At 38.0% G+C, this 25346-nt stretch overlaps 3 protein-coding genes and 1 long non-coding RNA gene across 4 annotated transcripts in view; 2 read left to right on the forward strand and 2 right to left on the reverse strand.

The window, feature by feature from the left end:
* Nucleotides 1-5555: 5555 nt before the first annotated feature.
* On the forward strand, nt 5556-9882 carry LOC139938486 (E3 ubiquitin-protein ligase TRIM71-like). Its single transcript, XM_071934045.1, has 2 exons — nt 5556-5793; nt 7094-9882. The coding sequence occupies exon 2, from the start codon at nt 7112-7114 to the stop codon at nt 8360-8362; it is 1251 nt and encodes a 416-aa protein (XP_071790146.1). The 5' UTR covers nt 5556-5793; nt 7094-7111; the 3' UTR covers nt 8363-9882.
* A 2990-nt stretch (nt 9883-12872) lies between these two features.
* On the reverse strand, nt 12873-15451 carry LOC139938488 (uncharacterized). The gene is made up of 2 exons (XR_011786161.1): nt 15094-15451; nt 12873-14435 (listed from the first exon to the last, which is right to left on the reverse strand). It is a non-coding gene; the product is annotated as an uncharacterized lncRNA (long non-coding RNA).
* Nucleotides 15452-15739: 288 nt separating this feature from the next.
* On the forward strand, nt 15740-17091 carry LOC139938487 (E3 ubiquitin-protein ligase TRIM71-like). Its single transcript, XM_071934046.1, has one exon. It carries the CDS (start codon nt 16089-16091, stop codon nt 16998-17000), a length of 912 nt encoding a protein of 303 aa, XP_071790147.1. The 5' UTR covers nt 15740-16088; the 3' UTR covers nt 17001-17091.
* Nucleotides 17092-25265: 8174 nt separating this feature from the next.
* Nucleotides 25266-25346, reverse strand: part of LOC139938426 (uncharacterized) — a 72302-nt gene continuing 72221 nt past the window's right edge. The window contains exon 10 of the mRNA XM_071933951.1: nt 25266-25293. The gene's annotated coding sequence lies outside the window, so the exon portion shown is untranslated. The remainder of the gene's footprint in view (nt 25294-25346) is intronic.

Genomic DNA, 25346 nt, shown 5'->3' on the forward strand with positions numbered 1-25346 from the left:
TATAGTTTTAATTATTGAAAGTGCCGTTTCGCATTACTGGTGTAGTCCCGTTTTAAATTTACACAACCAAAGATTGCAGAAAACATTAACACTTTTAAAAATTACAAAACACTCGACTTATTTTCACAGAATGGAAAGTTGTTAGTATAGCCTACAGCTCATGTGAAATGGCAAAAACCAAAAGGTAATCTTTATCCCCGATACAACACTAACGTTTATGACATTGGCGGTACCTGCTGCTTAAATACAGTATTCGAACTGCCTTTATATCAAGGTGGCGTGATGGTCAGACATTGTGCTCTAGCAAGACAAAGGTCTTTGGTTCGAATCCCATGCCGAATGATATGCCTGTGGATTTATGTTAATAGATTCCGGGAAAGTAATGAATGAGTATACACTGCGCTTTCATCGATATGAGGCCCCCCCCCAAATACAACAACATTAAAACAATATTTACTGCTATCGGAAAAAAGCCGATTGATGGAAAGTTGTAAAGTTTAAGTTGTGTATATGCACCTATTGTTATTGAGATGCACAAAGTTTTTAATTGTTAGTTTGGTATTAGGAGAAACTATGTATTACAAAATGATAATACCTTTATAATTATATGATAATTCATTGATTGATCCAGCGTGAATGAAAAAAATAACAAAATAAAAAATAAAATTATTTATAATGAAAACACTTTGTGAAACTAAAAGGTGAATTATTAAAAAAGAAAACAAAACAATTTTTGCCGTTGAGTGTTGATTTACCGGCCAGTCTGGATCCATCAAGGATGTTCATGACCTCACTCGAGGATTTGTTATTTATCTGTAATCATATTTTAAATGGCTTGATGTGGATAATAATGTTTGGTTTCTTAATTTGTGCAGTAGTCTCAGTCGTAGAAAGTTGTATTTCACTTTTTGGTAGTTCCAATTACATAATCAGAAGTTGCATAATCTGCACAGATTATCAATTAAATAATTTTTTAAAGCAAACTGATGGCCTCTCAGTCAAAAAGTCTTCGATGTTATTTAATCGAAGGTCCCAAAATAAACTTAATATTTGAAGGCACACTAATTTGGGAATTAAGGAGCAACACGGCAATCTTGCTCCATTTTAAAATGTGATCAAACTTGAAAATAATAAGTTAACCGAAAGACATGAGTTTACTATCCATGCAAAGTTGGAACTATCAATGGTGTTTATGAACAACATGTGAACAACATCAGTAAAATAGCGGTGTAAAAAAAAAACCTGACTTTCAGATCATAGCTATAATGATCGCCCACTTTGAGTTCAAATTTTACAACTTGTAATAGTATATTGATCGCAGTACTATCTGCATTGATGAAATAAATACATTGATACATGTCAGGTATATTTTGCTTAAAAAAAACCCGTGGATTATTTATTAGTTTGTCTCAGCTAATATGGATGTTTATATTTTGCGATTTGCGTCAACAGCGTCTTGAAAATGACAGCGAACAATGCTTTCTTGACGCACATTAATCCACTCCCAAATAGTCGATTCATTCCATAGTGACAATAAGGTCAATGTTATTTTAATGACAAGTCTGGGATGGACAATAAGAACCGCTGATCCCAAACAATGTTTTTGAAAACAAGTGACCGCGACATTCCCCCCACCCCCAGCCCCACCCCTCTTATAACATAACGGGTTTGGGCTTCACGTGCATAAGTCCACTCGGAATGCTGGTCAGCTCTTACGGAATAGTGTAATACATTAGCGCATCTCTGCCACATCTTTCTCAGTTGTCTTAAGCGAATAAGATAATTAGGTGTTCGGGCCAACAGCCCGGAACACCTCTTATTTTTGTTCGGTTTTTTTTTTTTATTGATACTACTTCTTCTTCTTCTTCTTCTTCTTCTTCTTCTTCTTCTTCTGTACGTCCCTTGTCCCCCTACAAAAACATCTTTCCAAACATCGTATGAACTTGAAACTTCACACATAGTTAGATATTTATTAGGAGAAGAAACCGTGTGAGTTGCGTCATATTCAAAGTTTGTTAATTCAAAAAATCATAACTTTTGATCTACATGAGGGATTTTTACAATCGAAACATCATCGGAATCGTCATGGAAAACTCCGTAAACGCCCCACAGACATGACCCCATTTTGATGTTGTCTTCCGGCTCAAAAGAGAGGTTGAAAATTTCAAAATTCACGCCTAAAGAACAACGTAAATCCCCATTGGTATGTGCATAAACATTGCACGTAGGCATACACACAACGTGTAGTGTATTAGCGGTGCAGCAGAGCACGCTCCAGTGATCATCCATTCTGCTTATTAGCGGCGATTGTCCGCTAAACAAATCACACTTCCCAAGCACATATAAAGTTGAAACTTCACACATAGTTAGATATGTATAAGGAGAAGAAACCGTTTGAGTTATGTCACGATGACGTCTTCAAATCTTGAGTTATGAATTTTCAAAGTTTATTATTTCAAAAAATCATAACTTTTGATCTACATGATTGGTTGTTACAATCGACACATCATCGAAAAGTTCGTTAAAAACTCCGTAAATGCCTCGCAGACGTGATCCCATTTTGAGCTCGTCTTCTGGTTCAAAATCGAGTTTGAAAGTTCACAATTTCTTGTAAAAAGAACTACGAAATTTCCCCATTGGTTGTGCCTAACACTTGTGGCGTACACGTGTAGTGTATTAGGCATAATTTATTTGGTGGCATGCTGCCAAGTTTGTTGTACTCTGTGCCATAGCGTGATATGCATAGAGCTATATAGCTATGCAGAACGCTGCGAAAACGATTTCATTTCAATCTTCAGCGTCCAAATGTTCAAATGTTACCCTTCTGATGGCTTAGTGGTCAATGTGGAATTGAAGACGAAGTTTCGCTGAGATGGCCACCTACTTCAGTGATTCATAGAACTTTTAATGATGTGAGAAAACAACAGTACAAAATGACGAACATTGGTCATGTTTTGGTTAAACACCGAGAAGAATAGAGACGTTACATCGATCGACCACTCCCCCCGGGTGAAGGGCGTTTTGGGCCCACGGAATTCACGTCAGTATTACGATATCTATTACTTCTTGAACTTAGCATAATCATCAATTGTTTTGATTATTTGTTAAAACAACTATCCAAGTTATTTTGAGTTAAATATTTTGAAGAAAAAAAATCTCTGAAATAACATAAGCCCTTTCAAACTTTCTCTAGTAGGAAAGGACGTTACGTAAACTAATCTATTTCTACCTCCATGCACAGACATGGATGTTACAATACAAAACATTCAAAGAATACAGAATGGTTAAAGTATAAGGCCCAAGCAATTAGGAGTGTTCTTGCTAAAATAAACTGCCGGATTAAACAAAACTTTAGTACAAACAAATCAATAAAACAATCCAGATTTTCATCTTCTTCTTCTCTTCGTCCCTTGTCCTCGAACAAAAGCACACTTCCCAAAATCGTAGATAAAATTAGGAGTGGAATAATGTGTTAGTTAGGTCATGATGACGTCATCCATTCTTGAGTTATAAAAATTCAAATTATTATTTCAAAAAATCATTATTTTTGATCCACGTTTTTTTTTTTTTACTTCTTTTTTAAAATATTATCAATAGAGCGCGAAAAAGCTTCATGAAGAATAGTCTTCGTTCAAGGCGGTTAAAACATACATGCCCCTTACAGTCTTTTCTTCAGTCGTCAGTCAATATTTCCTAAGTTCATATTTCCTAAACTACATAAGCTATTTTGACAATCTGTACATCATATGAAAGGGCTTTACGTACTTGACAGAAATGGATATGTTGGTGAACTTTCGTTGACCTTTTGACCTGTTTAAACGGGAGGTGACTGTGAAATGATTTGAAAGGGCGTGGTTTATTGTCTTTTAGGTCGAAATAAACATCCTTTGATGCTTTACCATCACACCATACAAGTCTGGCAAAGGTCTGGTAGAAAACAAATATTACCGATGACGTCACCAAACATACACTTTTACTAGATGACGTAATCATGTGGTTTGACAGTTTTTGTAATTTGAATCATTTATTACAAATCTTGAGAACAAAGCAAGGTGTAATATTTGTTTTTTAATCCAGGCTTTTACTCCCGGAAACCGAACACCTTGAGTTTGTTCACAAACTCTCAATCTCTAGTTTTTCTTGTAACTATAGCAATAACACCATTCAAAATTAAAAAATCAAGACTTCTTCACAAGTAAATGCACTGAAAATATAGCAATTATAATAAATAAATAAAGCTGGTTAACTTACAGTCAATCCATTAGTGGTTCTGTCGAAAAGTCTTGTTTGCAGATATGTTGGTGACAATTTTCACCCTGCTCAATGATTTGGTATCAATGATATGGCTCAATGATATGGCTCAAGATTTGAGCTGAGCATAGAGTGCCGACACAACTCTATCTTCAGCGTTGCTGGCACATCATGAACACCAGGTGGATTAGAGCAGATGAGCAGAGTGGCTGGGCAGTACGGCAATATTGCTGCTCTTGTTGGATCCAACACCATATAACAATTACACGTCGGAATGTTTTTCTGGCTATCTACTTTGCATAATCACTTTGCATAAATTGTTACTTCCCTGGACCAGGGTTACATAACCTAAAATATCTAAACCTGAAACACCATTAATAAATGAACAAGGGGATAACTAACCTCTATATACCCAAATAAGCCTAATATTAATTAGTTTATTTATTAATACAGTTTATAAATACAGCAAACTATACAGGCAAAATTCAGCAATTTTGTGACAGGTTGAAAGTTTCTGTTCTTTGTGGGATATGTGCAGTGGATTCGGGTATAAAGCCCGTGTGGTAAACGCTCACTTCCCTTAAAGGCACTGGATTCTATTGATAAGTACTCACAGCAACTGATACATAACAACTCACTCTGCTGATTCTGAAACTTAGTCCAGTGCCCCAAACCGCTTTACAACGGGATCACTTACAGAAAGACAGTGACACTATTGGCAATAACTCACAATAACTATTAGCATAAAACCTTACTTTATCCCATATTTACATGCAGCAATATTATGATGCATTTAAAGACACTGGACACTATTGGTAATTGTCAAAGACTAGTCTTCACACTTGCTGTATCTGAACAAATGCTTAAAATAACAAACCTGTGCAAGATTGAGCTCAATTGGTCGTCGAAGTAAAAGAAAAAACACCCATGCCACACGAAGTTATGTGCTTTAATAAGGTTGATTTCAAGACCTCAAATTCTAAATCTGAGGTCTCGAAATCAATTTGGTGGAAAATTACTTCTTCTCAAAAACTACGTCACTTCAGAGGGAGCCGTTTCTCACAATTTGTTATACTATCAACCTCTCCCCCTTACTTGTTACCGAAGTAAGGTTTTGTGCTAATAATTATTTTGAGTAATTACCGATAGTGTCCACTGCCTTTAATGAGAGCTGGTTCACATCTATAATCAGCTTGAAATCAGCCACTCCTCAGTCTCAAAGTCCAAGTGTATAAAAAAGTGCGGGAGACGCAACCATCTGTGCAGATACAGACCAATACAACACCCACACTTGACTGTGACATCATTGGATCTATAATAGGACGGGGATTTTTGTGTTTCAAGGATAGGTGAGCAATGTACCAATATTTCAAGTGCAGAAGGTATCAGTGTGTGTACGCATCATTGTGAACAGACCTACTCACACACCCAGTACTTATCCATGCACAGAGTAGTTGTGGATGTTAAAACACCAGAAGTCACAACTTGTTGGGGTTTACTGATGCCAAGAGACCTCGAACGACATCAAAATCGCATACAATTGTAAGTACATGCTTTATAGTCCATGAAATGTAAGGGTGTGTGGCAAATGGTTATTTCTGTAATTGTTGTCAAATAGTGAACCGCAAGGGAATGTGACGTGGTAACATTTGAACCAATGATGTTGGTGGTCATTCCATTTTGTCAATATCATTCTTCTTGTGTGCAAGTCAGAAGCCAATGCAACCGTTAACTACTGAGTTTACAATGAAACATGGGAAACAGCAGCCATATTAGGGCCACCTACAGGGATGCCATTTTATTTTATTTTTTTATCAAATAATAAAACACAAGTGAAACTGACAAAGTTGTGACACCGTCACTGAGTATTAATCACTGGCTATTCATGGATCATCATCTTAGATGATTTGTCTTTGGTTTTGAAAGCACCACTCTGCAATCTATGGTGTTTTACATGTGCATATATCTACATAAAGTACCTTTCATTTCCGGAAACATTGACAACTTGGGGCCTCTAATAAAGACACTGGACACTTTTGGCAATTGTCAAAGACCGGTCTTCTCACTTTGTGTATCTCAACATATGCTTAAAATAACAAAGCTGTGAAAATTTGAGCTCAACTGGTTGTCGAAGTTGCGAGATAATAGTAAAAGAAAAAAACACCCACGTCACACGAAGTTGTGTGCTTTTACAAGGTTGATTTCGAGACATCAAAATTACTTATTTCTCGAAAACTATGTCACTTCAGAGGGAGCCGTTTCTCACAATGTTTTATATTATCAACATCTTCCCATTACTCGTCACCAAGTAAGGTTTTATGTTAATAAGTATTTTGAGTAATTACCAATAGTGTCCACTGCCTTTCAATTGTACATTTTAAATTGAATACTTGCACAGTCATAGTACCGTAGCAGTCAAAATTACTAGGACATACAGTGACACAACAAGAATTTTCATCTTGGGGTACCTCCATACCGCCATTGGATTGACTAAAAAAAAAAAATGCAAAAATTAAAAGACTGTAGGGTCACTCATTAGTAGCTGGGGATTAGAGGTAAAACTCCTTCAAAGGCAGTTTTGACTACATTTGATTGAATTTTTAAACCAACATAATTGTACCAGAAGAGTGCAGCAAATTTTGGAGCCTCAATCACCCCGCCCCCCAGTAACAAATTACATGTGATAAATCGTATTGTAAATGACGTGTACAATTGGCAATTTTCGTCCTAAAATGTTGATGACATGGTTCCAGCAGACAACACATGAATGGTGCAACTTTGAATAATACGAGTATAGAAACATGTACTTACGAAAAGAAAAAAAATGTGTTTGTGCCAACAGGGAAAGCTAATATCAGAGATGGCTGCCCGTATCACAGTCCATTCAGTGCTTGATAAGATCAGTAAGGATCATCTAGAATGTCCAATATGCACCAATCGCTTCATCAATCCAACAATGCTAGACTGTCTACACAGCTTCTGCTTCACATGCCTCAGGGTGCTTCACCAAAAAGATCCTAACAGCTCCATCCTACTGTGTCCTCTGTGCAGAAAGAAAACAACACTAGAAGACAACAAGGTTGACAGTCTACCTAAGGACTTTAAACTCAATGCTCTGGTGGATGAGTTTACTGTTCAGGAGCAACTCATGGAGGGTCATGGGTCAGAGGTCAAATGTCAAGCCTGTGAAAGAGATCATACGGCTGTTTCCAGATGTATTGACTGTGAACATTTTATTTGTCAAGACTGTCAACAATCACATCAGAATATGGCTGTCTTAAAATCACATCAAATCTACTCACTTGCTCAATTGCAATCAGGTGTTGTAACCTACCGCAGTAAAATCAGGGAGTACATTCCAAAGTGTGGCAAGCACAGTGATCAGACTCTGAACATCTACTGCAACACATGCCAGAAGTTAGAATGCACAACTTGTACCATTCTTGATCATGCAAACCAAAGACATGACTTCACCGGAATACCTGAAGCTTTAGACAAATGCAAAAAGGAAATCGCGGAGCTGGTTGCAAAAGCTGAGAAATGCAAGGCAGATATTAAAACTGCCATGGAACAAGCTAGTGAGTCTCGTCAGAAACTGGAATATTCATATGCTGAAACCAATATGAAAATCTCCGAGAAGGCTGCCAAGGAGAGAGCAAGGATCACTGAAGAGGAAAGGCAGCTGAAACAAGAGGCAGAGAGTGTTTACAAAGACAGAGTCCAGACATTTGAAACTGCAGAGGCAACCAACACAAAAGAAGTGACCCAGGTAGAGCACAAGCTGGATGAAGTGAATCAGTTCATGACCCAAGCAAGCTCTCATGAGATTCTGGATTTCAAGCTGAAACTTATAAACAATCTTAAAGAACTAACTAAGAAACAGGGTGAGATTGCATCTGACAGGCTTTCATTTCTTGAGTTTAAAGAAGGTGAAAGGTCAGTGGGAAGACTGGTGCTGAAAGATGAGCAACAAGCCGCGTATAGGCCGAGGGGCAGAATGCGACGGATGCCTGCTCAAGAACCGCCGCGGACCTTCGTCATCGACCACATGCAATCTAGAAACCAGCGGCTCAATAACCGACAGCGGACCGACATCGGCTACCACAACTGACAGAGGCCTGAACTGGCAGCAGACCGATCCATCGGGAACCACTAGAAAACAACCAGAGGCATGCCGCTCAAAAACCGACAGCGGACCGACGAACCACCGGAAACCCTTCACAGAGACCCACCGCTCAAGAACCGACAGCGGACCGACATCATAAGTTATGAAAGGGAATAGTGACTGGTTCTTAAGACTGGTTCATACTGGCTACGACTGCTTGCACGCACCCGACAATTCGAATTTTGGATTCCAACGTTCATACTTCAAATAGTATGCGACCGTCAATATTTGTGTTCATATACTTTCGTCTAGACTTGATTCAAGTCCCATTCTTGTGTGATGAGAGGTCCCTATAATTTGTGTTATGCATAACACGCAAACGCACTGTCAAACAACCCGTAGCATATAGACGTGCGCGCTCGCCATCAAAATGTGGTCCCGAGAATTATCGGGTTCAACCAACTACATCTGGTTTAAAATGGCGGGCTTTTCCTCTTCACACTTTGCAGATAATGTTCTCATTATTAAAAGCCATTGAACACTTTCTGAACAGAACAAAAATTAAAAGTTCACAGATTTACAAATAACTTACAGGGTTTACAGAAGGTAATGGTGAAAGATTTCCCATGAAATGTTATTCCATGAAATGCTTTACTTTTTGAGAAAACATTACAATTTTAAATTCTCGATATCGAGAATAATGGATGTATTTTAAACACATGTCATGACACGGCGAAACGTGCGGAAACGAGGGTGGGTTTTACTCATATAGTTATATATAACTCTATGGTTTTACTGTTATTTTTTCCCGACTCCGATGACCGATTGAACCTAAATTTTCACAGGTTTGTTATTTTATATATTAGTTGTGATACACGAAGTGTGGGCCTTTGGACAATACTGTTTACCGATGTTGTGCGATTGCTTTAAAGCACGATGAATGGCTTGATGCCAGAATAATTCATTAGTGTGGTCACTTCTGTTAAATAAAATGATGATGATTTTCTTTTCATTTCACTATTTTTATAATTTCCATTTTGGATTAAAATTATGGAAAGCACTTCATCTTTAATATCTGCTGCATATGTAAAAAGCTTTCAAAACAAAAAGACAAGTATTCTGTGCAAATGGCAAATATGTAATGAAAAGTTTAAATGTAGTTTGACCATATAGTGATACCCGATGGGTTTATAGTGCTGGTGGAGTATGGGTTTGGATCCTGGGCTAAATTTATTGAGCTGCAATAAGACCATAAATTAGGTAAGCACAATAAAATAACAAATTAAGGTTATTATCAATCATGACATTCCATATGTACCATCTGCTCTTTTTTTTTTAAGCAACAAAAAATATTTTAAAGCAATATTTATTCCTGAACAGCTCAAGTTTGACCGTGGTTGCCTATGTGGCAGCCCTGTAAAAGTGTACAATAAACAATTGTTGCACGCTGTGACGGGGTCCATGGCGTTTTGCACACCCTCGGTGGCAAATGGCACCCCGGCTTCGCCTCGAGTGCCATTTCCCCCTCGTGTACAAAACGCCATGGACCCCGTCACAGCGTGCAACAATTGTATAATGTACGTCCTGTGTGAGGTGGTAATAGTGATCATTCGTTTTGCACGTTCAAAGCACCGTTGCACGTCCAGATCTTGCCAATGCCCAATCACAAGCTGGATACTGAAGGCTCCACCCTACTCGGACCGTTGTCTTTGTTAAACACTATACATATTCATGTATACGTTATTCAATAGAGGCAGGAGAGCTGATGGAGGCATGTGTAAGCCCCAGGAAAATTCTCTTATTGTCTGCTCCTTGTAAAGCATGCAGGTAGCAGACAATCACTCACAAGACAGTGTAGTGTTAGCATTCATTATTAAGGAAAGATTTACTAAGAATTGCTGTTGTCAACTAGTGCCCAGCCAAATTTAACCAAAGGAAAAAGCGAAAAGGGGAACATTTTGTAATTATTTTTAAGTACCCTCCTAAACTATTTTGCAAAAAAATGTATGTTAAGAAGGGGCCGGGTGAAGTATGTTGGGTGTCACTGTGGCCGAATAACATAAGGATTTATTTTTAACTGTTAAAGCTGATACTCCAGCGTCCTTACTTACTGTTATTATGTGCAAACACAAAAACACCATATTCATATCACTCAGATGTTGGATTGAATCTCCAAAATCCAGTAGTGATCACTCAAAGTAGGGTTTAAAAAGAGAAGAAAAAAGGAATATAATTTTGTAAGTGACCAACTAATCTTGTTTGAATGTGAACAGCAGTCCTGAACATCATTACAGATGAACGTTATCTTATTTGAATGTGAACAGCAGTCCTGAATATCATTACAGATGAACGTAATCTTATTTGAATGTGAACAGCAGTCCTGAATATCATTACAGATGAACGTAATCTTATTTGAATGTGAACAGCAGTCCTGAATATCATTACAGACGAACGTAATCTTATTTGAATGTGAACAGCAGTCCTGAATATCATTACAGATGAACGTTATCTTATTTGAATGTGAACAGCAGTCCTGAATATCATTACAGATGAACGTTATCTTATTTGAATGTGAACAGCAGTCCTGAATATCATTACAGATGAACGTAATCTTATTTGAATGTGAACAGCAGTCCTGAATATCATTACAGATGAACGTAATCTTATTTGAATGTGAACAGTCGACCTGAATATCATCACAGACGAACGTAATCTTATTTGAATGTGAACAGCAGACCTTCTCTTTACAAGTTGAGCACACCTACATTGTTAGGATCCAACTGCCCAACCAAAGGGACTTGCACATGTTGGATTGAGCTCACAAGTAGTGGTATTATACTGTATAGGATATTGTTGCATGTTTTTTACACACCCTGCTTGCTTAGCAATGAATGCTAACATCACCTTGTGAGTGAATGTCCGCTACCTGCATGCTTTACAAGGAGCAGACAATAAGAGAATTTTCCTGGGGCTTACACACATGCCTCCAGCTCTCCTGCTCTATTGAATAACATGAATATGTATAGCGTTTAACAAAGACAACGGTCCGAGTAGGGTGGAGCCTTCAGTATCGAGCTTGTGATTGGGCATTGGCAAGATCTGGACGTGCGACGGTGCTTTGAACGTGTAAAACGAATGATCACTACTAGGCCTACTCACTGAAGAGCACAACTCTCTCGCCATCATTACATAATTTAGGCACAATTTCATAGAGCAGTTTGAGTAGCAAAGATTGGTTGAAGATTGAGTAGGATTTATACCAATTAAAGGTATTTATATTAGGCTGAGAACCTTGTTGTAGGCCTACTACTTTGTGTGTTTTTAAAAAAGCTCTATGAAATTGGGACCTGGCTCAGCACACTTCACCATAGCAAAGCTTGATTATAAAGACATTTATACATAAACATGTTTTGTTTTACTGAAGATATTTGGTCAATTTTGACAGTGCAGTTGTATAAATCTAATCATACAGTGGTTAAGCTTTTCTAAAATTCCAATCAAAAGAAACGAGGTCTAATGTTAACCATGTCTGTTATTCTTAAAAAAATATAAAACATGGACAATGTCTCATTCATAAAAAAAATCGAATATTACACAGTACCTAGTCTTGGCCCAAGACGATGGTGCTTGATTCTGGATAGTGTACTACGCGCGGTTGAATCGCCAAAGCGCGCCCGCCACGGTATGATTTAGTTACGTGGACGGCTCGAAATCTAGACTACACTCTGCAAGCTACCATCGTCTTGGCAATCATGCAGCGCTGCGTGCACTGTGGGCGTTGCCGTATTATGTTAATAAGGCCGTTGTCGAGGTTGTGTAATGCATATTCAACATGTGAACAACATGGCAGCGCCCAGCAGCATGAAATGAAGTCGGGCCACAGTCGGACGTACGGGACGAACGAGTGATACTATAATATGATTTGCCTAGCCATACCATGGAGGAATTCCTCCATGGCCATACTTAACGAACGCAATGCAGGGATTTAAATTCTACATCCCCTTTTCCCAGAAAACCAATTAATAATTATTGTCGTTATTCTGAAGAATAGCTGAATACAGAATGTCTGAGAGAAAACTGACTAAGGAGGAATTAAGTAACAAAATGCTTCGTTACGTGTCGTGTTTGTTTTATGGTTTTATACTTCCCGAATGATTTGTCGTGGGCAGATCACATGAACCACAGACAGACGAACTACCCTCAGTGCATATATTACACCATGGAGGTACCTACATGATTATACTCACATGGAGGTAGAAACCTCCATGATACTACCGTATATAGTAGTTTTACTACAGCAAACACTATTCACTGTACAAGTACAATTTATTGTCGTTCTGAGGCATCGACTTATATGACTTTGCACATGTATTAAACTTTAGGGCTACTAATTGTGTCACAATCACATGAATACCTAATAGTCAGTACGTTATAATTAACAATGATGTATTGTGTCTTAAAACAATTGATACAGTTTAATTCAAATTATTTCTAAATAAAGGCCAACACAAATTACTTGTTCATAAAATTGATTTCTTTCTTTATTGCCAAACACAAATTCTTCACAGAACAGTGGCTATTAAAATGATCAGGTTTGTAAACAGGCTATAACAACGATACCCCACAATTAAAGCCTGAGCGACTAGTGAAATTTGCTTCTCAACTATTCGTGCCTCAAATAGTCGCAACTTCAACACACTAGTCATTTTTCATGCCCCAAAATGCATTGCGACGTATTATTTGCTGCAGGTGCAATAGAGTAAAACTCACGCTGAAAGGATTTAAGGATTGTGTCACTTTATGTCTAGGGCTGGGCGACTAGTGTGACACAGTGTCAAACTTGTCGCACAGTCGAGATTATTAAAATCACAAGTCGTGTTGCGACTACTTTTTTTAATTCCTAATTGAATAATCGTGTACTCCAAAAATAGTAACAACTTCCTGTTTGGTGAACTGTCTATTGTATCGCTCACGACTATTCATGGCAACATAATTTACTTACGAAACACAGTCAGTGACACCAGTGACAATCCTTCAATCCTCTAAGCACGAAATTTACCATATTGCCCCTGCGGCAAACAAGTCATGACTAGTGTCGTAGTCATGACTTTTTGAGGTGTGACTAGTTGAGTAGTAACTTACACAAGTGGCCCAGGCTTACTGATGTCTGGTTGTGTTTCATAGGTAAATTATGTTGCCATGAAAAGTCGTGACTGTGAGCGACACAATTTTTTCAGCAAGCAGGAATAGGAGCAACTATTTTAGTTGTTGTGGTGGCTTGATTTACGGAGTAGGTGAATAATGGCAGTCGCAACTCGACTAAGCAATAACTAGTTGCGATTTCGACATGAATCGTAGTGCGTACCACTAATCGCCAATCACAGGCTTTCCCACAGCAGCATTTAAAGTGCACAGGTATCACAGCAGTTATACACAATACTGTTTGTACTATGTACCTGTATGAGCGGCTGAGCCTACGACCACTCTTCTACATTGTGGGGTGCAATGCAGTTTTCATCTGATTCTCCGTGTCTTAGATAGTTTATGGCAGTTGAAAGACCATGTTGCTCATCTCGCCCAACTCTTCCACTTAGTTGTACATTTTCATCTTGGTGTTCAAAATAATGACAAACATCAACCCCAGTCCAAAAGCATCGGTTGCTAAGAGTATGCACACAGTTCCCACAGTGTTGAAAAAGCTATGTAAACTCATCTTGAAAGTCAATCTCTGTATTGGTATGGTATGATACATGTCGACAATAAATTGTGATACAGTGGTGGAACTTTGCAGCAAAATGTAGAGTACAGTTCTTCACATACGACAGTTAATATGATGTTCCATCTTTTCCTTTTCTCTTCTTGAGACTTCCTCTGCAAAACAGCAAAATATCTCTTCCACAATTATATACGCTTGAATCTTGATTCTGTCACAGATTTGTCTCTCTTGAATCAAGAACTCCATTCCTTAATTGCAGAGCAGTCGACTACCCATTCATCTGACAAGACGAGGCCTAAAAAGTATCAGTACTCCAAGGTGGGCATGCAGCAGTTCTCTAAAAGCCTTTCCTGGAAATGTGCCCTATCAGAAGAATGAAACAAATACAAATCATAGAATAAGTTCAGTGATTATATTGGGTCTTATTGTGCTAAACTTTTTCTGCATCAAGCTTAATGTAAAATGTACATCTGTTTTGATTATAAATATTAAACCGTTGACCAGCGAGGGTTACGATTTACGATCATCAATCAACCCAACTATAGCAATTGCAAACAAGTGTTAATTGCTTGTGCACAGAAGAAAAATGTAAGTTAAAAAAAAAAAAGTCAGCCAATGAGATGAGCCATTTTCAAATCGAGGGATATGAATCTGTGTGCATTGAAGTGTTGGTGACTCAAGTCAGACAAATCCAATCTCACATAAAGCTGGGCTATGTTCGTTCCAAACCGAAACAAAACCAAGGAGTAGGCTCATACTTCCTTCGAATGCGAATGCGAAGTGTATTTTGGTGAGGCAATACTTTTACGAGCTGCCCTTCCATAAGTGAGACACAAGAAAATTGTGCTTCGCATCATGAAATAGCACTGCTATTTAGCAGGAAGGAGGTCTACCTACATAAATAACAACAAGTTTTGAAGTATTCAAACATGACAAACAATGACTACTTACAAATGTATGACTTTACGTTTTCTAATTCTATACAGATTCGATCAATATAAACAAGATTCTCTCCACTCACCACTTTGTGACACTGACAGTTACATAATGACTTGGGATCCATGACTTGCTCAGTTGCAAACGTTGGTCGTATGTGGTATCATGCTCTAGTTCAGAGTTCCCTATAGTTTATTCACACCCGGACATCCTACCTCATAGTCCAACTGCTGCCTGCATGCAGCAGACGAAGCACACGAGAACTGACGGAGTTTATCGCAAAACCAGACCGTCCGCAGAGAGGGCACTAGCTGGTATATTTTGACATAGTCGTTCATTAATTGCCATCTAGATAGCAGATCAATATAGCTTCGGCTCACTTGTTCATCTTTAACATTCATAATCGTGAATATTTCCTATTTTCTTACGATTTTTCCTCCACGACAAACATGAATGACCCCGGGGTCAACTAAACATTATGTTAATTTATTAACAACGATCGCACGCTGATTGGTTCTACAGAAAGCTGTAGAAGAAAACAATGAAAAAGTTAACACAGCGCTGCAGGATTGCCAAGACGATGGTAGCTTGCAGAGTGTAGTCTAGATTTCGAGCCGTCCACGTAACTAAATCATACCGTGGCGGGCGCGCTTTGGCGATTCAACCGCGCGTAGTACACTATCCAGAATCAAGCACCATCGTCTTGGGCCAAGACTACACAGTACCTAAAATTTGTATGTAATATTGTATTATTATTAGTACTATTTGAATACGTTTGGGTTGAACAATGACAAATTGATGACTATTAAGGAAGAGTTGAGCAACATGACTGTAAAATAAGCAACATGACTGCACACACAATTTGAGTTCTTCAGCGCGTCCACATCGCAGCTGTCTGACAGTCTACCTAAGGACTCATTGCCCTGGTGGATGAGTTTACTGTTCAGGGGCAACTCACCATGATAGGGTCATGGGTCACAGATCAAATGTCAAGTCTGTGAAAGAGATCATACGGCTGTTTCCAGATGTATTGACTGTGAACATTTTATTTGTAAAGACTGTCAACAATCACATCACAATATGGCTATCTTGAAATCACATCAAATCTACACACTTTCTCAACTGCAATCCGGTGTTGTAAACTACCGCAGTAAAATCAGGGAGTACATTCCAAAGTGTGGCAAGCACAGTGATCAGACTCTAAACATCTACTGCAACACATGCCAGAAGTTAGAATGCACAACTTGTACCATTCTTGATCATGCAAACCAAAGACATGACTTCACCGGAATACCTGAGGCTTTAGACAAATGCAAACAGAAAGTCGCAGAGCTGGTTGCAAAAGCTGAGAAATGCAAGGCTGATATTAAAACTGCCATGGAACAAGCTAATGAGTCTCGCAAGAAACTGGAATCTTCATATGCTGAAACCAATATGAAAATCTCCCAGAAGGCTGCCAAGGAGAGAGCAAGGATCACCGAAGAGGAAAAGCAGCTGAAGCAAGAGGCAGAGAGTGTTTACAAAGACAGAGTCCAGACATTTAAAACTGCAGAGGCAACCAACACAAAGGAAGTGACCCAGGTAGAGCACAAGCTGGATAAAGGGAATCAGTTTATGACCCAAGCAAGCTCTCATGAGATTCTGTATTTCAAGCTGAAACTTATAAACAACCTTGATGAACGTACTAAGATACAGGGTGAGATTGTGTCTGATAGGCTTTCCTTTCTTGAGTTTGAAGAAGGTGAAAGGTCAGTGGGAAGACTGGTGCTGGAAGATGAGCAACAAGCTAAAGCAGAGGCTCAGGCCAAGGAACATGAAACAATCCATACAAAACAGGGGTGGAATCTGAAGGAAAGTTTCAATAATTGTGGCCTCACAAACTTTGCATTTGCAAGGTATGTTGCATCTTTTTCCAACAATGAAATAGTAGTATTAGATACACGACACAAAGCACACTGCTATGAGATTGTTTTCATCCACTGCAAGGCATGACGGGGAAACTTTCTCTCACATAGTTTGAACTGATCATGGGGCATATATTTCCTAAGTAGGATTTGAAACTTTGCATGGTGGAGATAAGATATAGAAGAGTTTGCGGTAACACCATGTAATAGAGATTGTTATTACATGGTGTTACCGCAAACTCTTCTATATCATATATTTCCTGTTAAAGACCTTGACTTCTAGATTGTCAATCACCTACAGGAGATCATTATTGCCCACAGTGAGTGCTGTTGGGTTAGTAAGTCCTTTGACTTTTAATCTTTTTGGGCAGTGAGTAGATTGTGATTTGTTTGCTGCTAATTTAGGTTTTAATGCAAACAGTGAGTTGTTTCCACTAGTTCATGTAAAATGCAACGTTGGTGACACATTTGCTGGTCACATTTTCATCAATAACATAGTGAATAGGTCAAGTTGTGTCGACATGTTTTGAGACAATATTTGTTGTACCGGGCTGCAATTTTGTAACCGATACTCTGTTTCCAAAAAAAAGAACAAAGTAGAATTATGTAAATTTTAACCAACCAAACCCAAAACAAAGTCACAAATAAAGGGAAAGTTTACCTTTTTTTTTTTACCGTATTGATTGTTTTAGATAAAAATAAAACCAAACAAGATTTCAGAACGTGGTACCGTTTTTAAAATAGTTTATTGCAAACAGTCTGTCAGTAAGGTTTCACAGACTTAAATGTTTGGGGAAGATTATCAATTTTTTTCCCATGACTAAATTGAAAAGAGTCTCAAAATGTGTTTTACTTCTAAATGATTCTGTTCTAACCCAGTAAATTGGCATTGCCATTAATGTTTAGAGTGATAACCAAATGTATCCCTTCACTTCAGAATCGTACAGTAAAGGAAAAGGGGGTATATTTGCATCAACTGAAAATTCAGTCTTCCTGCTTATCATTTTGCAAACAGTCTTATTAATGACTCTCGTTTAAAATTTCTCTCCCCCCCCCCAGACCAGAGAGAGTGTCCATGGTAGGAATACTCGCAATGCAAAACAATATTCAACTCTTCCACTGAGAACATCCCGTTTTAAAAACAGTCCGACCCCTTATTTTATTAACATTTTAAATAAATAATTGTGTGTTTTTGTTTTTAGTTGTTGTTTTAATAATTTGATCTTAAGTTATATTTTTAATATATTTATATGTAGAGTCACATGCAATTTGGCCCTTGGGCCACAATTTGTAGTGACAAGAAAATTAATTTGATCAATCTGTTATGTACATTATGTGTATTATTGTGAAAGGTATCATTGGAAGTGAACTCTTTGGACACCTTGTATTTGATTTGTCAAAAAATCTGGACCATTATTTGCCTGATCCTGAGTAAAACCTCAAGGGGCATCAGCAACCTGAAATGTCTAAAGCCAATGGCGAAGGAGGTAAGATGGCATTGTGTATATTATAAGTGGTCACAGTACACACAGGTTGTATTCAATTCAACTTAATTCAGTAACATTTATTTCAAAGCTGTAATTCATTACAAAAAACACCTAATGTTGAAACTACCCAAGTAACACAGTTGTATATGATCTAAATTACTGTTGAATTGAGGTGAAAAAGGAGTGGTAGAATGTCAAAAGGTTGCATGTGTTGTGTGACACGAGTCTTACTATAAATAACCCAAATGTAAAAAGTTAGAGGACGAGATATGATGTTGTTCCGCAAAGAACTTTCTTGCGAGATACAAATTTCTCGCAGAATCGGATTAAGGTAAAAACCTACAGTAGAAATACACTCATAACCCCAAAACCACCTTGCATCATGGTTGCATGGACACAACATTTTAATCAGTGGACCATACTTCAAATTTGAAGAGTTGTTGCATCCAACTACTGCACTCTGCCTCTTCACACTTTGCAGGTTTTGTTTAGAATTTAATTTCCTAAATACAAAGATGCCGAAGAAAAAAAGAATAAAAACTTTAAAAAAAAATAAAAAATAACAAGATTGTTAAACATCTGTATGCACGTATTGATGTTCAGATGGACAGAGCTTTTTAATTGAAACTTCGTGGTTTTGTTTTACATTTAACTCTAAAAGAGATTAGATTTAAACAAAATTATATAAATTCACTGATTGATCCGGGGCACAAAAAATTAAATTAAAATAAATTAACTTATTGATTGATAAAACCATTGAAAAACGGTCGATAAATTCGACAGATCTAGGTAATGAATACTCTTTAAGGTATTACAAAAAAGGCGATAATGTATTTTATATAAAAAAAAAAAATTGCTGGTGAGTTTTGATTTTCCGGCCAGTCTGGGTCCATGATTTCACTCGAGGATTTGTTATTTATCTGTCATTATACTTTAAATGGCTTGATGTGGATAATAATGTCAATTTATTTCTTAATTGTGCAGTAGTATCATCAATAGAAAGTACCATTTCGCTTTTTTGATAGTTCCAACTTAGAATCACATAATCAAAGATTGCATATTTTCAAAGATTACCATTTAGTAATTTTAAAACCGAGTGATTCAATCTCAGTCAATGAATATTCCAGGAAATTTCTTTGAGGGTCTCTGGGATAAACACCCCCATTTAAAGACACACACTAATTTAGAATCAAAGAGCAACACAACAATCTTGCTCCATTTTACATTTTATATGTGATCAAACTTGAAAATTATAAGTTTCCTGGAAGACATTGAGTTTAGAATTTAAGCAGGGTTGGAACTATCAATGGTGTTTGTGAACAAAATGTGAACAGCGTCAGTAAAATAGCGGTGTACAAAAAAACCTGACTCTCAGATCATACCTAATTATTCCTACTTTGAGTTCAAATTATTTTACAACTTGTAATAGTAAATCGATCGAAGTACTGGCTGCATTGATGAAATAAATACCTTAATACATGTCAGGTATATTTTGGTTTCCAAAAAACCGTGGATTATTTCTTGATTGTTAATTTAATTTGTAAATGTTGTATATGCACGGTATAGAACCATCGCACTTAAAGGAACACGTTGCCTTAAAAAAAGTATACCCGTTTGCTATATGCATATGGTTGGAAAGATGTTTTAAAAGTAGAATATAATTATCAACACAAATATGCCTCGAAATTGCGTGGTTTTCCTTTTACCTCGTCGACTAACACGGTCGGCCATTTATGACCCCCATAAATTGCCGACCGTGTTAGTTCGCAAAGCAAAAGGAAAACCACGCAATTCTGAGGCAAATTTGTATGGATCATTCTATTCTACCTTTCAAACATCTTTCCAACCCAAAGCTTTTTGTTACAAAATGTTTTTCATACTGCCAACTCGTCCGATCCAAGGCATAGTATCGCTTTAATGTTCTCTTCTTCACTCTCAATACACAGCCTTTGTCAAACTCCACAATAAACGATGTACATTTGTTACTGAGGAAACAAAATACAGAAACATCTTTTCCTGCCCTTCATTAGTTGGCGCCATGGCAAACGCCAAAAGCAGGCTAAACTTTGAGAAATTATTTTACAGCTCGAGTGTTTTGGCCCGCCCGACAGACATGAACAATTATCAATTAAAACAGGCAACAAGTCCTTTAACTTTTCATAAAAGCATTGTCTCACCAAAGAGGCAGTTCATAAAAAGACGACCCCTAAAAGCTCATTAGTTTAAAAATCAACCTGTCGCGTGTGCAATACAAAAATGGGACAAATGCAAGCAGAGTTGATGTTTTAGAAGAAGGCTATTGTTGCTGGTTTGCTTATATTATTCAAAAGACTGTATAAGACCATCGTCTTATTTCAAACCCACCAAGTTTGTCTCAACTAATATGGATGTTTATGTTTGCGTCAACAGTGTCTTGAGAAATGAAAGCGAACAATGCTTTCTTGACGCACATTAATCCACTCCCCTGGTCGATTCCAAAGTGACAATCAGGTCCATGTTATTTGAATGACGAGTCTAGTTTGGACAATATAACCGCTGATCCAAAACAATGTTTAAAAAACCAGTCACCGCGACGTACTACCCCCCCCCCCAAGCCCCACCCCTGTTATAACCTAACGACGGGTTTTGGCTACACGAACTAAAGTCCACTCGGAATGCTGGTCAACTCGTACGGAATATTGGAATACATCAGAGCATCTCTGCCACATCTTTCTCAGTTGTCTTAATATAAGCGAATAAAATAATATTTCTTGTAACTGTAGCAATAACACTATTCAAAATTAATGTTGATTTATCAACACAGTTTTGGGTGGGAATTCTTCACACAAAATGCACTGAAAATATAGCAATGAAATCAATAAAGCTGGTTAACTTACAGTCAATCCATTGGTGGTTCTGCCGATTATCTTATGTGCAAATATTTTGTTGACAATTTTCACCCTGCTATGTATGGCTCAAGATTTGAGCTGACCATAGAGTGCCCACACAACTCTATCTTCAGCGTTGCTGGCACATCACGAATACCAGGTGGATTAGAGCAGAGTGGCTTGGCAGTACGACATAGACTGTGCAAGTCTCGCGAGAAATTGAACTTCCGGGACCATTGTGGTCCCAACCTAATGGAGTTTTACGTTGGGGAGATTTTGTTCTGTCAATAATTTTAGTTTAACATAAGTTATGACTCTAAAAAGTGAATATGTTCTTGGGAATGAAAAAATAAGTGATTAAAAACAGAAAAGTAAAATCAATTCAACAAGTTAACGAAGAAAACTAAAGAAAAAAACTTGACCTCCAGTTTCCGGTTTACTCTAAACAATTAAGAATATTACCCAATTGACGTTCCCATTATCGCTGAACCTATGTGATGATCGCACCAGTTGGACGTGATTCACAAACGGGGTTTATTAAAAAAAACCATCCAGGTCGATGTCGAACAGCGATCCTCGTCCCGATAAATGTAAAATTGTTACGTTAATTTAAACAAAACAATTATTATGTACACGAATTAAAATAATAATTATACAAAAAGTACGTTAAAAATAATAATCTTTAAGAATTTAAAAAAAAATAACAATTTCATACAATTTAGTTTGGTACAAAAATATACTTTTTTTCGAATTAAGTTCTCGTTTTTGCTACGTGCGAGACTTGCACAGTCTATTACTGCTGCCCTTGTTGGATCCAACACCCTTATAACAATTACACGTCTGTGCGGCACCTTAATGTAGCCCGAGACATTTAGGTGCCGCACACACGTCGGAATGTTTTTCTGGCTTTCAAATTTGCATAATCACTTTGCATAAATTTGACTTCCCATGACCAGGGTTACAAAACCTAAAACATCTATACCTGAAACACCATTGATAAATGAACAAGGGGATAACTAAACCACTCTACACCCTAGTAAGCCAAACATTAATGTCAACAAAGATAATATTAAAAACAACCTGCGACTTAGACCAATTTATAAATACAGCAAACTATATCGGCAAAATTCAGCAATTTTGTGACAGGTTGAAAGTTTCTGTTCTTTGTGGGATATGTGGAGTGGATTCGGGTATAAAGCCCGTGTGGTAAACGCTCACTTCCCTTAAAGGCACTGGATTCTATTGATAAGTACTCACAATAATTGATACATAACAACTCACTCTGCTGATTCTGAAACTTAGTCCAGTGCCCCAAACCGCTTTACAACGGGATCACTTAAAGAAAGGCAGTGACACTATTGGTAATTACTCAAAATAATTATTAGCATAAAACCTTACTTGGTAACGAGTAATGGGGAGAGGTTGATAGTATACACATATTGACTGCTTCGAGTGCTATGGTTAAAACTATGACTCCCGAGGTGATCCCCGGAGCTGTCTATTTTCCCGAGGCGAAGCCGAGGGAAAATAGAACGCTACGGGGATCACCTCGGGAGTCATAGTTTTAACCATTGCACGAGTAAAAGCAGTCAATATTTGTTTTATAACACCCCAAACATTTCTAAATACTGTACTAATTTACATACCTGAATGCTACAATCCACGGACGACGCGAATACAGATTGCAAAAACTTTTACTGTGCTGCATCATAGTGTCGTGCAATCCGAAATGGTTACAGACTATTAATTTATCATCCTCGTACACGCAACGGACGTCTGGGTACTGCACGCCATGTGCTAGTCTTCGGACTAGCGCACGGCAAACCGACGCACTATCACACGGCCGTCGTCCAGCAAAACTAAGACATGTCATGTGACGCGCTCTAAACCAATGAGCAGGCAGAATACTTGTAAGGGGTGTTATAATATAAAACATTGTGAAAAACGGCTCCCTCTGAAGTGACGTAGTTTTCGAGAAAGAAGTAATTTTCCACGAATTTGATTTCGAGACCTCAGATAGTTTGAGGTCTAGAAATCAACCATCTAAAATAAAATCACACAACTTCGTGGGACAAGGGGTGTTTTCTTTCATTATTATCTCGCAACTTCGACGACCAATTCAGCTCAAATTTCAACAGGTTTGTTATTGTATGCATATGTTGAGATACACCGAGTGAAAAGGCTGGTCTTTGACAATTACTAAGTGTCCAGTGACGTTTATAATAATAATACAGGTTTTAGAAATGTTTGGGGTGTTATAAAACAAATATTGACTGCTTTTACTCGTGCAATGGTTAAAAACTATGACTCCCGAGGTGATCCCCGGAGCGTTCTATTTTCCCTCGGCTTCGCCTCGGGAAAATAGAACGCTCCGTGGATCACCTCGGGAGTCATAGTTTTAACCATAGCACTCGAAGCAGTCAATATTTGTATATTATTATGAATTGAATTGCCTAAACCAACAAGTTGTGGTGCAATAACTAGACAACACTTGTAAACTCTATTCATTGTGACTAGTATACAGATAATTATAGTGTAGACCAGCCAAATCCCATTGAGATGGTTTGAACCCATGTTGCCCTTTTGATGCGTATGGTTTTGTTTGTGATACATCTGGAGCTGATACCCCTCCATTTATCCCATATTTACATGCAGCAATGTATTATGATGCATTTAAAGACACTGGACACTATTGGTAATTGTCAAGGACTAGTCTTCACACTTGCTGTATCTGAACATTGCTTAAAATAACAAACCTGTGAAAGTTTGAGCTCAATTGGTCATCGAAGTTAAAGAAAAAAACACTCATGTCACACGAAGTTATGTGCTTTAACAAGGTTGATTTCAAGACCTCAAATTCTAAATCTGAGGTCTCGAAATCAATTTCGTGGAAAATTACTTCTTTCTTGAAAACTACGTCAAACGTGTGCGCACACGTATGCAATGTCGTGAAACAATTCGCATTTATGTGCGCACACGTATGCAATGTCGTGAAACAATTCGCGAATATGTGCGCAAACGTATGCAATGTCGTGAAACAATTCGCGAATATGTGCGCACACGTATGCAATATCGTGAAACAATTCGCATATATGTGCGCACACGTATGCAATGTCGTGAAACAATTCGCGAATATGTGCGCACACGTATGCAATGTCGTGAAACAATTCGCGAATATGTGCGCACACGTATGCAATGTCGTGAAACAATTCGCGAATATGTGCGCACACGTATGCAATGTCGTGAAACAATTCGCGAATATGTGCGCACACGTATGCAATGTCGTAAAAAAAATCGCGAATATGGGCGCACACATATGCAATATCGTGAAACAATTCGCGAATATGTGCGCAGACGTATGCAATGTCGTGAAACAATTCGCGAATATGTGCGCATACGTATGCGAATTTATTTGCAATGTCGTGAATTTTATTGCATACCGTGTCGCATACCTTTCAATTAAATTCCTAATGAACTGGGGAGTTGTAGCAGCTAGTCTGGAATCTAGACGTACAGATGGATATTATAATGGGACCAGTGCCAATTGCGTACTCCCTAGATCACTAACAAATTGACCGCAACTATGACATCATCCCAAAGGTATGCGACAAGGTATGCAATAAAATTCACGACATTGCAAACAAATTCGCATACGTCTGCGCACATATTCGCAAATTGTTTCACGACATTGCATTCATGTGCGCACATATGTTCGCGAATTGTTTCACGACATTGCATACGTGTGCGCACATATTCGCGAATTGTTTCACGACATTGCGTACGTGTGCGCACATATTCGCGAATTGTTTCACGACATTGCATACGTGTGCGCACATATTCGCGAATTGGTTCACGACATTGCATACGTATGCGCACACGTTTGCGATATGCGATGTCCCTTTAGGGCCACCATACTTATAAGTGCCAATGAATTAATTGACAGACGGCGCCCAATAATATGAGACCCATCCACTATGCACATAAATTGTACATGTATGTACCGCACTTGACTGTGACATCATTGGATCTATAAATAGAGAGGGTAATTTTTTTTTCCGGGAGTGATGAGCAATATGCCAC

Source organism: Asterias amurensis, chromosome 6 (genome assembly GCF_032118995.1).
Source record: "Asterias amurensis chromosome 6, ASM3211899v1".
NCBI lineage: Eukaryota > Metazoa > Echinodermata > Asteroidea > Forcipulatida > Asteriidae > Asterias > Asterias amurensis.

What these genes read in the sequence shown, in the direction of transcription:
- LOC139938486 (XM_071934045.1), top strand. Translation starts at nt 7,112, where the DNA reads ATGGCTGCCCGTATCACAGTCCATTCAGTGCTTGATAAGATCAGTAAG.
- LOC139938487 (XM_071934046.1), top strand. Translation starts at nt 16,089, where the DNA reads ATGGCTATCTTGAAATCACATCAAATCTACACACTTTCTCAACTGCAA.